At 42.5% G+C, this 13,570-nt stretch overlaps 1 protein-coding gene across 3 annotated transcripts in view; it reads left to right on the plus strand.

Moving 5' to 3' along the window:
• Nucleotides 1-5,312, plus strand: part of itpa (inosine triphosphatase (nucleoside triphosphate pyrophosphatase)) — a 36,091-nt gene extending 30,779 nt beyond the window's left edge. For 2 of the 3 annotated variants that reach the window (XM_020518987.2, XM_048601821.1), the window contains 2 exons: nt 4,875-4,951; nt 5,094-5,312. In XM_020518987.2, the coding sequence (XP_020374576.1) occupies nt 4,875-4,951; nt 5,094-5,226 (210 nt within the window). In that variant the 3' untranslated portion in view covers nt 5,227-5,312. The remainder of the gene's footprint in view (nt 1-4,874; nt 4,952-5,093) is intronic. The other variant, XM_048601822.1, reaches the window with a different exon arrangement.
• Nucleotides 5,313-13,570: the final 8,258 nt, after the last annotated feature.

Raw genomic sequence — 13,570 nt, forward strand, 5'->3', positions numbered from 1 at the left:
TAGCTGGCAGTCAGTGACTAGTGGTGTGCCTCAGGAATCGGTGTTGGGACCGCAATTATTTACAATTTATATAGATGATTTGGAGTTGGGGGACCACGTGTAGGGTGTCAAAGTCTGCAGATGACACTAAGATGAGTGGCAAAGCAAAGTGTGGAGAGGACTGTGAAACTTTGCAGAGGAACATAGATACATTGAGTGAGTGGGCAAAGGTCTGGCAGATGGAATACAATGAAAATAAATGTGAAGTCATACATTTTGGTAGGAGTAATAGTAAAAAGGATTATTACTTGGATGGTAAAAAGTTGCAGCACGCTGCTATGCAGAGGGACCTGGGTGTCCTCGTGCATGAATCACAGAAGGTAGGTCTGCCGGTACAACAAGTAATGAGGAAGGCAAATGGAATTTTGTCCTTCATAGCTAAAGGGATTGAAATTAAAAGCAGCTGTACAATTATGTTGCAGCTGTACAAGGTGCTGGTGAGGCCACAACTGGAGTACTGTGTGCAGTTTTGGTCTCCTTACTTGAGAAAGGATGTATTGGCACTGGAGGGGGTGCAAAGGAGGTTCACTAGGTTGATTCCGGAGTTGAGGGGGTTCGTTTATGAGGAGAGACTGAGTAGAGTGTGATTATATTCATTGGAATTCAGAAGATTGAGGGGGGATCTTATAGAAACATATAAAATTATGAAGGGAATGGATAAGATAGAAGTAGAGTGGATGTTTCCACTGGCAGGTGAAGCTAGGACAAGAGGGCATAACCTCAAGATTAGAGGGAGCAGATTTAGGACTGAACTGAGAAGGAATTTCTTCACCCAGAGGGTTGTTAATCTATGGAATTCCTTGCCCAGTGAAATAGTTGACGCTACTTCAGTAAACGTTTTTAAAAAAAAAGGTAGATTTTTTTTGAACAATAAAGGAATTAAGGGATACGGTGAGAACGCGGGTAAGTGGATCTGAGTCCACAAAAAGATCAGCCATGATCTTATTGAATGGCGGAGCAGGCTCGAAGGGCCAGACGGCCTGCTCCTGCTCCTAGTTCTTATGTTCTTATCTTTAGACTGCACCTTTCAAACCTGCAACCTTCTGCTGTTCAGAATAATCGAAATACCTTCTGCCTTCAATCTGAAGACAACAGTTACATGGAACATCACAACTTGAAAGCTCCCATCCAAGCCACACGCCATCCTGACTTGGAACGATAACACTGTTCCTTCTCTGTTGCAGGGGCAAAATCCAGCATTTCCCTTCCTAACAGTAGGGGTAGGCAATGGCCGAGTGGTATTATCACTAGACTATTAATCCAGAAACTCAGTTAATGTTCTGGGGACCTGGGTTCACATCCCACCACGGCAGATGGCGGAATTTGAATTCAATAAAGGAAAACTCTGGAATTAAGAGCCTACTGATCACCGTGAAACCATTGTTGATTGTTGGAAAAACCCTTCTGGTTCACCAATGTCCCTTAGGGAAGGAAACTGCCATTCTCACCTGGTCTGGCCTACATGTGACTCCAGACCCACAGCAATGTGGTTGACTCTCAGTTGCCCTCTGAAATGGTCTAGCAATCCATTCAGTTGTAACATTCGCTACTAACTCTCAAAGAAATGAAACCTGACGGATCACCCGGCATTGACCTAGGCACCGGAAAAGACAACGGCAGGAACAGCCCTGTCGACCATGCTAAGACCTCCTCACTAACATCTGGGTAGCTAGTGCCGAAATTGGGAGAGCTGTCTCACAGACTAGTTAAGCAACAGCCTGTCATAGTCATACTCACAGAATCATACCTTACAGACAATGTCCCAGACACCACCGTCATCATCTCTGTATATATCCTGTACCACTGGCAGGACAGACCCAACAGAGATGGTGGTACAGTGGTATACAGTCGGGAGGGACTTGCTGTAGGAGTCCTCAACGTTGACTCTGGACCCTGTGAAGTCTCATGGCTTCAAATTAAACATGGGCAAGGAAACTTCCTGCTGATTACCACATACCGTCCTCCCTTAGCTGATGAATCGGTACACCTCAATGTTGAACAACACTTGGAGGAGACACTGAGGATGGCAGGGGCACAAAATGTACTCTGGGTGGGGGATTTCAATGTTCACCACCAAGAGTGGCTCGGCAGCAGTACTACTGATCAAGCTGGTCAGGTCCTAAAGGACAGAGCTGCTAGACTGGGTCTGCAGCAGGTGGTGACAGAACCAACAAGAGGGAAAAGCATACTTGATCTCATCCTTACTGATCTGCCCTCTGGAGATGCATCTGTCCATGACAGTAATACTAAGAGCGACACTGCACAGTTCTTGTAGAGACCAAGTCTCACCTTCACATTGAAAACAACCTCCATCATGTTGTGTGGCACTGTCACCGTGGTAAATAGGACAAACTTTGCACAGGTCTAGCAACTCAAGACTGGGCATCCATGAGGCACTGTGGGCCATCAACAGCAACAGAATTGTACTCCAGCACAATCTGTAACCTCATGGCCCAGCATATACCCCACTCAACAATTACCATCAACCCTGGTTTAATGGGGAGTGCAGGAGGGCATGCCAGGAGCAGCACCAGGCATACCTGAAGGTGAGGAGTCAACCTGGTGAAGCCACCAAACAGGACTACTTGCACGCCAAACAGCGAAAGCAGCAAGTGATAGACAGAGCAAAGAGATCCCACAACCAATGGATCAGATCTAAGCTCTGCAGTTCTGCCACAAACAGTCATGAATGGTGATGGACAATTAAACAACTCACTGTTGGAGGAGACTCCACAAATATCCCCACCCTCGATGATGGAAGAGGCCAGCATATTAGTGCAAAAGATCAGGCTGAAGCTTTTGCAGCAATCTTCAGCCAGAAGTGCCAAGTGGATGATCCACCTCTGCCTCCTCCAGTGATCCCCAGCATTACAGATACCAGTCTTCAGCCAATTTGATTCACTCCACATGATATCAAGAAACAGCTGGAGAGACTGGATACTGCAAAGGCTACAGGCCCTGACAACATTCCAGCAATATTACTGAAGACTTGTGCTCCAGAACTTGCCGCTCCCCTAGCCGAGCTGTTCTAGTACGGTTACAACACTGGTATCTACCCGACAATGCGGAAAACTGCCCAAGTATGTCCTGTACACAAAATGCAGGACAAATCCAACCCGGCCAATTACCGCCCCAGCAGCCTACTCTCGATCATCAGCAAAGTGATGGAAGGTGTCATCGACAGTACCATCAAGCAGCACCTGCTCAGAAATCACCTGCTCAGAAATAACCTGCTCAGTGACTCCCAGTTTGGGTTCCACCAGGGCCACCCAGCTCCTGACCTCATTACAGCCTTGGTTCAAACATGGACAAAAGAGCTGAGTTCCAGACGTGAGGTCAGAGTGACAGCCCTTGACATCAAGATTACATTCGACCAGGTGTGGCATCAAGGAGCCCTAGCAAAACTAGAATCGATGGGTAGCAGGGGGCAAAGTCTCTGGTGTTAGAGTCCTACCTGACACATAGGAAGATGCTCATGGTTGTTGGAGGTCAATCATCTCAGCTCCAGGGCATGTCTGTAGGAGTTCCTCAGGGTAGTGTCCTTGGCCCAACCATCTTCAGCTGCTTCATCAATGACCTTCACTTCATCATAAGGTCAGACGTGGGGATATGCAATCATCAGCAAACAATGTTCAGCACTATTCATGATTCCTTCAATACTGAAGCAGTCCATGTTCACATGCAACAAGATCTGGACAATATCCACGTTTGGGCTGACAAGTGGCAATAACATTGACGCCACACAAATGCCAGGTTATGACTGTCATGAATAAGAGACAACCTAACCACTGTCCCTTGACATTGACAGTGTTACCAATGCTGAATCCCCCACTATCAACATCCTGGGGGTTCCATTGACCGGAAACTCAATTGGACTCACCACATAAACACAGTGGCTATAAGAGCAGGTCAGAGGTTAGGAATACTGTGACGAGTAACCCACCTCCTGACTCCTCAAAGCCTGTGCACCATCTACGAGGCACAAGTCAGGAGTGTGATGGAATACTCCCCACTTGCCTAGATGAGTGCAGTCCCAACAAGACTCGAAGCTTGACACCATCCAGGACAAAGCAGTCTGCTTGATTGGCACCATATCCACAAGCATTCACTCCCTCCACCACCGACGCTCAGTAGCAGCAGTGTGTACTATCCACAAGATGCACTGCAGAAATTCACCAAAGATCCTTAGACAACACCTTCCAAACCCACGACCACTTCCATCCAGAAGGACAAGGGCAGCAGATATATGGGAACACCACCTCCAAGTTCCCCTCCAAGCCACTCACCATCCTGACTTGGAAATATATCGCCGTTCCTTCACTGTCACCAGGTCAAAATCCTGGAATTCTCTCCCTAATGGCATTGTGGGTCCACCTACAGCAGGAAGACTGCAGGGGTTCAAGAAGGTAGCTCACCACCACCTTCTCAAGGGCAACTAGGGGCGGGCAATAAATGCTGGCCAGCCAGCAACGCCCATGTCTCAGAAAAGAATAAAAAAAAAGCATTGTGGGTGTACCCAAACACCAAGCACTGTAGGATTTCAAGAAAGCACCTCACTCACTCTCTCCTTAGGAGTGGGCAGTATACATTAGTCAAACTAGCAACACCCATGTATTCTGACTAAATTTGTTGGGGAGGCAAGGAATAAATTAATGCGATTGTGACAGTGGGCTTGACAATTTATAGCCAAGTTGAACCATCCTTTCTGATTTGACTCAAGGTGGTGGATGTCAATGAATTTCAGTAGAGAATTGTCAGTAGAAAGGGAACACACAATTTGAAAATGTGACTTTTTTTTTTAAATCTATATACCTTTTATCTTTTCCATTACATAGGGCAAAATAGTCGATCCCCGGGGACCCAGAAACTTTGGTTGGGATCCTTGTTTTCAGCCTGATGGATTTGATCAGACGTAAGTGCAGAAACATTTTCCAAGTTGTTGGAGCACCAACCTTTTTTAAACTTTGGGGGGTGCGGGGTGGTGCTAGATATTTCAGACAATTTGTTTTGCTGATTTCAATCACAGATGTGTTCCTTTTGTTGTATCTCTCCAGATATGCAGAAATGCCCAAAGCGGTAAAGAACACAATATCTCACCGTTATAAAGCACTTCGTGAATTGGCTGATCATTTTATCGAGAATAATGATTCTTCCAAAAAGGCCAGGGTCGAAGAGAACAGCCATTAATGTCTGCTTGTCGGTCTTTTATTTAACAAAAAAAAATGTTCATGTAATTTGTATCAAACCGGTGATAATAAATATCTAAAAATGTACTTTTTATGCAAAAGTTGTTGCATTAAGATGGAGTTGTGACTCGGCTCTATTTTTTTTTACCCCACATCTCTCTGAAGAATGCTAATAGCAAACTGACTGTGCTTCAAAGAGAGATGCCCCTGAACAGTTTTTATCACTTTCTTCTAGGTGCCCCGGTTGATTATAGTGAAATTTGCCCTCTAGATTTTGTTTATCATTTACAATCAGGATTCTAACTGGTCTTCCACATGATTTAGGTGTATTTTTGGAATCATTTCGATATGCTGTATTTCACAGCTAGTGGAATGGAGTTTTTGTTTGGACCTATGTGGCTAATTCATAGCTAATGTGCCTCTGGGAAAGCAGTATCTGGTAGAAGTCTGTATTTTAAATTGTGGACACCTACAATGGGGGTCCTTTTAAAGACTGGGGTTAGGCTGGAGGTCTTCCTCAATTCGGGGCAGGGCTGATTCTGAGTGTCTTGTGTAATTGTCAAACAGAAGTCTGATCCACGTGTCAACCCTGGCCAGATTTACTGTTTGCTTCTTTCGAGAAAGCAGATGGTGCAGTTCCAGCTTGTAAAAGGTGTTCAATTCCCATCATATCGAATATAGGTGCCTGTTTCATGTTCAAACAACCAAAGCACCATCAAATTTCCAGTTTCTTTTTGTTACAGAAGGAGCTATGTTGCCACAGTTAGCGTTGAGCAATACAGCTAAGCACTCAAATACTTACCAAAGCCACAAAATTCCACTGTACCCTGCAACCAATTTTTTTTTTTACCCACTTTACAAATTTTTCTTCTTAAACGAAGTATTTTATAGCTTGTTTTTCTTAAATTCTTACCTACCACATGGTGGTGAAATTCAGTATGCTGGCGAAATAATTGTTTTTTATATAAGACAGGTGGGGCCTCTTAAGCAGAATGACCCTTGAAGGGTATAATATTGCACTCATTATGAAAGAATGCTCGATCCTGTTTGGAGTTGTGAACAATGCCTTGTTGTGACGTAAGCTGATACCTACACTAGTGCAACTATTACTGGAATCCAAATCATGGCATTTTTCTTTCAACATCCTGTCCAGCTGCCCCAATAGCTATGCCTGTAAAATATTTTTAAGTTCTTAAAGTAAGGCTGAATTCAAAACATGTTTTGCAATCCTTCGCACATTTACCTTGGAAAAGAAAAAGAACTGTTGGATTTGTTTCCCTTATTTTGCTCGCTTTTCTGAAACATCCATGGAGCAAGGCTGTCTTGCTAGGCCTTCCATTGTCTGCAAGTCAGTAGGGTATCTTGTATTGAATGTCATGAATGCTGAGCCTCATCACATCTATAGGGTATGGACAAGGTCTTGTGTGACTGTCCTGGTCCCAATTGAGGCCCTTAGATGAAACAAAAAAACAGAAATTGCTCGAAGAACTCAGCAGAGCCCAGAGATAAGAAGAGAAAGACAGCTTTTTCAGACAAAGGGATGTACAATCTTGAACCAGGAGAAAGAAAAGCGATTAATGGGGACCATAAGTAGGTGAAAATAGGTTGGTTGTGCTGAAAGGAGCCCATTTGATGACAGTCTTGGATGTGTGGGGGTGGGTAAAGGACATGGAAGCAAATGCCCGGGCCCTAAAACTATTGAACTCAATATTGAGTCCTGAAGACTGCAGGATCCCCAGTGGAAAATGAGAGTTTCACTGGAGCACTGCAGCAGACACGAGATAGAGATGTTGGCATAGGAACAAGGTGGCGTTTTAAAGTGGGAGGTGACAGGAAGCTCATGGTCATTTTTGTGGACAGAATGTAGATGTTTCCCAAAGCAGTGGACCAGCCTGTGTTTTGCCTTCCCAATATAGAGGAGACCACATTGTGAGCAGCCCGTAAGTGGCCGTTTATTGGGCGGGAAAGTGGAGAACAGAGGGGTCGTTTCCATCACTGGCTCCCTTCTGAAATCAGGCGACCCCTTCCCTGAAGGTGGTGCCATCCCTCAATCTTCCCCGCCCCAGGTGCTCCTGTTGACCTTGCCATCATCATGCCCAACACTGGGGGCACTGGCACTGGTAGGACTGCTATCTCCTGAGTGAGGGGTGGATGTCCCACCTCTTGCCAGACTATGAAGCATGCGGAATCTTGAGGTGGCACAGCAGAACATCCTTTCTCAGGAATCAAACCTTCCCAATTCAAGTAGCTCCCTGCACTCCCATGTAGTACTCCTCTCATACTGCCACCAAATGAAAGAGCTGTTCTCATCTCCCTGGGTGATTCTAAACTAATCATTGCAGTTTTTAGCTAGATTTTACCATAAATCACTATTTGCAGAACATGGAATATTGGTACCACCATAAGTGATCAAAACTTTCATAAGAGCCACTTGGAAGCCAGTGTCATTTACCTGAAACTTTGACAACTAATTATTTTAATTTGGAAGGAAACTGAGAAGGTGACTATGCAAAACCAGTGGAGTTATTTGATTACGAGAAGGATTGAAACACTTCAACACTTTGAAATGATGCTTGCGTTTAGATGTTACGATGCATTTTAGATTTTTATTTTGGGAATAATGAAAAATAACTAGGATATTGATGATATGTATGTTTTGTTTTAGTCAAATAGGAGGAGAAAGTAAATGTTGCAATGTTGTATGTCATCCAAAATGTTTTCAAAATCTATTCTAATGACACTATTTTTGTGGAAATTATTTTTGGAAAGTTCCCTACAGATTATCTAAACAGTTTATCAGCCAATTAACAAAACCCTTGCATTTTAAGCTAGTCCAGCACCTCAAATTTACAGCAAGCATACCTATTATCTCACACCTCCAGAGCAAGTAGGACTAGAACCTGGGTCTCCTGGCCCAGAGATATGGACACTACTACTGCACCACAAGAGCCTTGAGTGTTTCAGCTTGTTTGTAAATATATGTCTTTATAAAGAAGGATTTAGCAGAGTCACAGGTGCCTTTGTGCATTTATCTTGCTGCCTTTCACATTGTAACATCCCATGTCTGTGGATTGCATTTGTACACTAAAAGAGAATAGCAGAGAACTTTCATGGGATACATGAAAAAGCCAAACATCCGCTGTCTGATTTTTAAAAGTAGCCAATCTCTCACTAACTGGCAGCTCTCTGCATTTTTTAATAAATTTGCCATGGGTGAAGAGTGTTTGAAAACAAGTAAGTTGAATAGAACTTTTTTTTAATTCCAAGTGGATAAAATGTGCCATGTAAAAATTACCAACATCTTTAATAGTGAATGGAAAATTTTAGCATTGACTGGCTCTGCTTTCAGCCACCCGGCCGATCTTATAATATAAATTGCTGGCGTTGCAAAATAACTGGCTGGGAGAGCAAGGTAAATTAGTAATGTTGCACTGTGTCTCTCAGGCTGACTGTTTTTAATTGTGCGATAGTCTCATGGAGTTGTACAGCACAGAAACAGAACCATCAGTCCAATTTGTCCATACCAACCAGATATCCTGAATTAATCTAGTCCCATTTTCCAGCTTTTGGCCCATATCCGTCTAAATTCTTCCTATTCATGAACCCATCCAGATGCTTTTACAATGTTGTCATTGTACCAGCCTCCACTTCTTCCGGCAGCTCATTCCATACACACACCACCTTCTGTGTGAAAAAGTTGCCCCTTTGATCCCTTTTATATCTTTTCCCTCTCACCTTAAACCTATGCCGTCTAGTTTATGACTCCCCTATCCTGGGAAAAAGACCTTGACTTTTCATCCTATCCACGCCGCTCATGATTTTAAAAGCCTCTGTAAGGTCACCCCTCAGCCTCCAACGCTCCAGGGAAAATAGCCCCAGCCTATTCAGCTTCTTCCTATATCTGAAACCCTCCAACCCAGCAACATCCTTATAAATCTTTTCTGCTCCCTTTCAAGTTTAACAATATCTTTCCTACAGCAGGGAGACCAGAATTGAAAGCAGTATTCCAAAAGTGGCCTAACCAATGTCCTGTAGAGCCAGAGTATTAGGTTGCAGAGAAAACCAAATGAGTCCAATCATATATGATTTTATATGCCACTAATCGCATTAATGATTTGCCTTCAGACTAAGATTGCTCTTTGAGGATGAGCTAAATATCTTGCCTTCTATGCATGGAAGACATGGTTTTTATTTATAAATCAAATGTAATTTTTAAAAAAATGAAAATGCAAAGAAAAACAAGGTGCTGGAAATGCATGCAAATTCCTTTCCCTTCAGAAATATTTTGGATGGTGACCCTTAATTAATGGATTTGTTTCCTTTTTATTTATAATGAAAATTGGCCTAAAAGTTAATCATTTGTTTTGACAAAAGAACTTAGAGCTTCGTAGAAAACCATTCAGCACTGTCTACTCTGTAAAACTGCTATCCTATGAGTTGTAATCCATTGTTCTTTCACTATCATCTTAATTTTATTCAGCATCCCAGCATCCAACACACTCTGAGATAGTGTATTCCACAGATTCATGACCCTTCAGGAGAAGTAATTCCTCCTCCTCCTCTGTTTTAAATCTACCACTTAATAAAGCTATGACCTCTCGTACTAGATTGTCCCACAACAGGAAATGCCCACTCTCCATCTACTTTGTCAATCCCTGTTTTAGCATCTATGTACATCAATAAAATCTCCTCCCATTCTTCTAAACCTTCGAGAGCATGGACCTAAACTGCTCAATCTCTTTCATAAAACAAACCTTTCATCTCTGGGGTTAATCTCAAGAACCTTCTCTGAAGTGCTTCCAATGTAATTACATTCTTCCTCAAGTTAGAGGCACAAAACTGAGTGCAGTACTCCAGTTGCAGTCTTACCAAGGTTGCAACAACACTTCCCTACATTTACCCACTTCCATTAGCAATGAATGCCAAAATTCCATTTGCCCTCCTTTATTACCTGTTGTACCTACATATTAGTTTTCTGTGATTCATGCACGAGAATACCCAGATCCCTTTGCGCCCAAGTTTCTCTCCATTTAGATAACTTGCCATTTTTTTCTTTCAATCAAAATGCGAAATTCCAACTGAAGCTGCGGAACTTGCAAGTTTTGATTTTCACAGACTCCGGTAAGCTCAAGCTACACACAGAAAGTTAGCATGTGGATAAAACAAGCACTTAGGAAGCCGATGCCAGATTGGCCTTTATTGCAAGATGATGTGGTGCAGGAATAAAGAGCTCTTGTTACATTGTGTTGGGCTTTGCAGAGACCACAAATGGAATATTTTGTGTAGCTTTAGCCTCCACATTTTGGAGGCAGTGCAGCAAAGTTGCACTAAATTAGTCCCTGGAATGGAGAGGCTTGTCCTGTGGGGAGAGGCTGAGCAAATTAGCTCCATGTGCTTTGCAGTTTAGAACAAGGATAGTTGACGTCATTGAAGTGTTGAAGATTCTGAAGGGCTTGATAGGGTAGATATCGAGAGGCTCTATGACCAGCAGAAACAATGACACAAGTTTTAGCAAAGATCTGTGGCTCAGGTTGTGGGTGAGGTTGCTGATTTGCTCGCCGAGCTGGCTTGTTCTCGTTCAGACGTTTTGTCACCGTGCTACGTGACACCATCAGTGGAGCCTCCGATGAAGCGATGTTATTCTACTCCGCTTGGAATTTATACTGTGCGGTCCGTTATGGTGAGTAGTGTCATTTCCGGTTTTGATCTGTATGGGTTTGTATATGCGGTCCAATTGTTTATGATTGCAATATGGGTAGAGAACCAGGCTCTAGGAATTCCTGTATGTGTCAATGTTTGCCTTGGGCTACTATGGTTACTTTGTCCCAGTTATACTGATGGCCTTCATTTTCTGAGTGTAACGATGTTAAGGAGAGTTTGTCGTGCCATTTTGCTGCTTGCCGATGTTCATGTATTCTGGTGGCTAGTTTCCTGCCTGTCTGTCTGATGTAATGTTTATGGCAGTCATTACATGATATTTTGTAAGTCACATTGGCTCTGTATGTTGTGGGAATGGGGTCTTTAATCCTTGTGAGTGTTTGTCATAGAGTGGCTGTAGGTTTGTGGGCTACCATGATTCCTAGTGGTCTTAGGAGTCTTGTGGTCAGTTCAGAAATGTTCTTGATGTAGGGCAGTGTGGCCAGTGTATTGGGGCGTACTGTGTCCTCCTGTTGTTGTTTGTTTAATAGGCATCTGCGGATGAAGTTGTGGGGAAATCTGTTCATAGCGAAGATTTTGTATAGGTGCTCTTCCTCTTTCCTATGTAGTTAACTGGGACAAGGTAACCATAGTAGCCCAAGCCAAACATAGACACACACGGGAATCCAAATTTCGCTTTGATAAGTGAGAGGTTATCCATTTTGATCAAAAGAATAAAATGACAACCTATAGGTAGAAGGTTGGATTTGAAGCCAAAGATCAACCATAATTATATCGAATGGTGGTGAAAGCTTGATGCGCCTTATGGCCTATTCCTGTTTCTTGCATTCTTCAGGTGTGCATTTTTAAAGATTTACTGAAGATGTCAAGTTGGGAATAATTTCTGCAAGCAATGAACATTCACACTACAAACTTGGTCTGGTTTACATTGCTGCTAGGTCATCGCAACAACACCAACTCCATGCTAGACCTATCACAAGCTAATGTCACACTCTATCATCAATAATGATTTATTGGTTTTGCAAACCATGCTTCAGATATGCCTGGTGTTGAATGCTGCCATTCTGACCCCATGGGCACACTGGAAATGTCAAGTTACTTCAAAAGTAAAGATCAGATTCCTTTTATTTTGGGAAGTTTTATTTTCTCCAGCACTCTACTCATGACGATGAGAGTCAATCCTAGTATGAAAAATAGCTCAATCAAATGTTATTTATAAGCATTGAATCCAAACAGTAAAATTGAATTGCTTGAATCTGGATCTAGCCGTTATCTGATGATGGTTTTGCCATTTAGGAGTATCATCACTTCATTCAAAAGTTTATCTAACTTTCTGTGAAGACATTATAATATTGTATTGAGTCAGTCACTACGCTAAAGCATTCAACTATCCTCTTTTAAAGATATTTATTCTTATTCTCTAAATAATTTGTTTTCTTATTACTGCTAAGTGGAAGTAGTTTATCCCCATTCACTCCTCCAAAACCTTTCATGGTTTTTGAAATCTCTCATAAATTCCCTTTAGCCTTCTCTGCTCTGGTGGAACTAGTCCCAGTGTTATATACAGTGTCCTCTTATAACTGGTGAATCTATGCTGGACACTCTGCAGCGCATTAACCTCTTTTATAAAATGGGAATCTCATAGTTGTGCAAAGCACTGCAACATTGCTGTAGCCAATGAACTAAATTTTGCAAGACTGGGTCATCTCACGGTTTATCCTGTTGGTTAGAGGGCACTTGTGGTGTCCCTACCTCCAGACCAAGAGGTCCAACTTCAAGTCCCACCCCCTCCAGAGGTATATGATAACATCCCTGAACAGGTCAGATCAGAGGAAAATATTTTCTCTGTTCGTTTGACATTTTTGTGGGCCCTGAAGTTAAAAAAAAATGTTTTTCCAGTAACTTGCTGGAAGTGTGAGGTTAAAATGGCACAATGAGGGAAATGGAGCTCCTGGGATCAGCAGTCTAGCATTTAATCTGAGAGGCTTGAGGATTGAGAAAGAAACAAAAGAACAATGAAGAAAGGTGGTGAATCAGAATCAAATTAGATGCAGAAAGGAAAATAAAGAGCGAAAAAGAGATTGTAGAAAAAATACAGGACAGAAAAATAAGATTAATTAAAACAAAAAGGGTTTATTAAAAATAAAATTGTTAAAAACAATTGACTCCACACAGGGATGAGACTCCACAGTTTAAATTGTTTCCTTTAGGATGGGTTGATTAGCACTCAATAATTACTGTGTTATTAAATGAACACTTACACATTTATTGAGGCTAAGAGTGACATTCTCTTTGTGCATACCTGGCAGTAGTGGAGCATCATAAATCAACCAGCTTGAATTGGAACTCACAGCTTGTTTTTTAATTTCCTGAATTTGCTGGCTGACCAGTTTGTCCTGTTATTTCTCCAGCTACATTTGGTCAATGTATTTTTTTTTTGTCAATGTAATCTTGCCTTTTATTTTTTGATTCTGTGTTCCTCCTGCTGCCTGTTGTCCCTGTGTTGCGAGACACCCTGGATGTACTTTTGACTTTGGTGGTTGACCCTAGCACCATGGTACTTCCCTCCTATTGAAGTTCATGTAAAACTACAAGTGTTGTATTACAGAGATAGTAGGAACTGCAGATGCTGGAGGATCTGAGATAACAAGGTGTAGAGCTGGATGAACACAGCAGGCCAAGCAGCA

The sequence above is a fragment of the Rhincodon typus genome, chromosome 10, assembly GCF_021869965.1.
Source record: "Rhincodon typus isolate 14 chromosome 10, sRhiTyp1.1, whole genome shotgun sequence".
Taxonomy (NCBI): Eukaryota; Metazoa; Chordata; class Chondrichthyes; order Orectolobiformes; family Rhincodontidae; genus Rhincodon; species Rhincodon typus.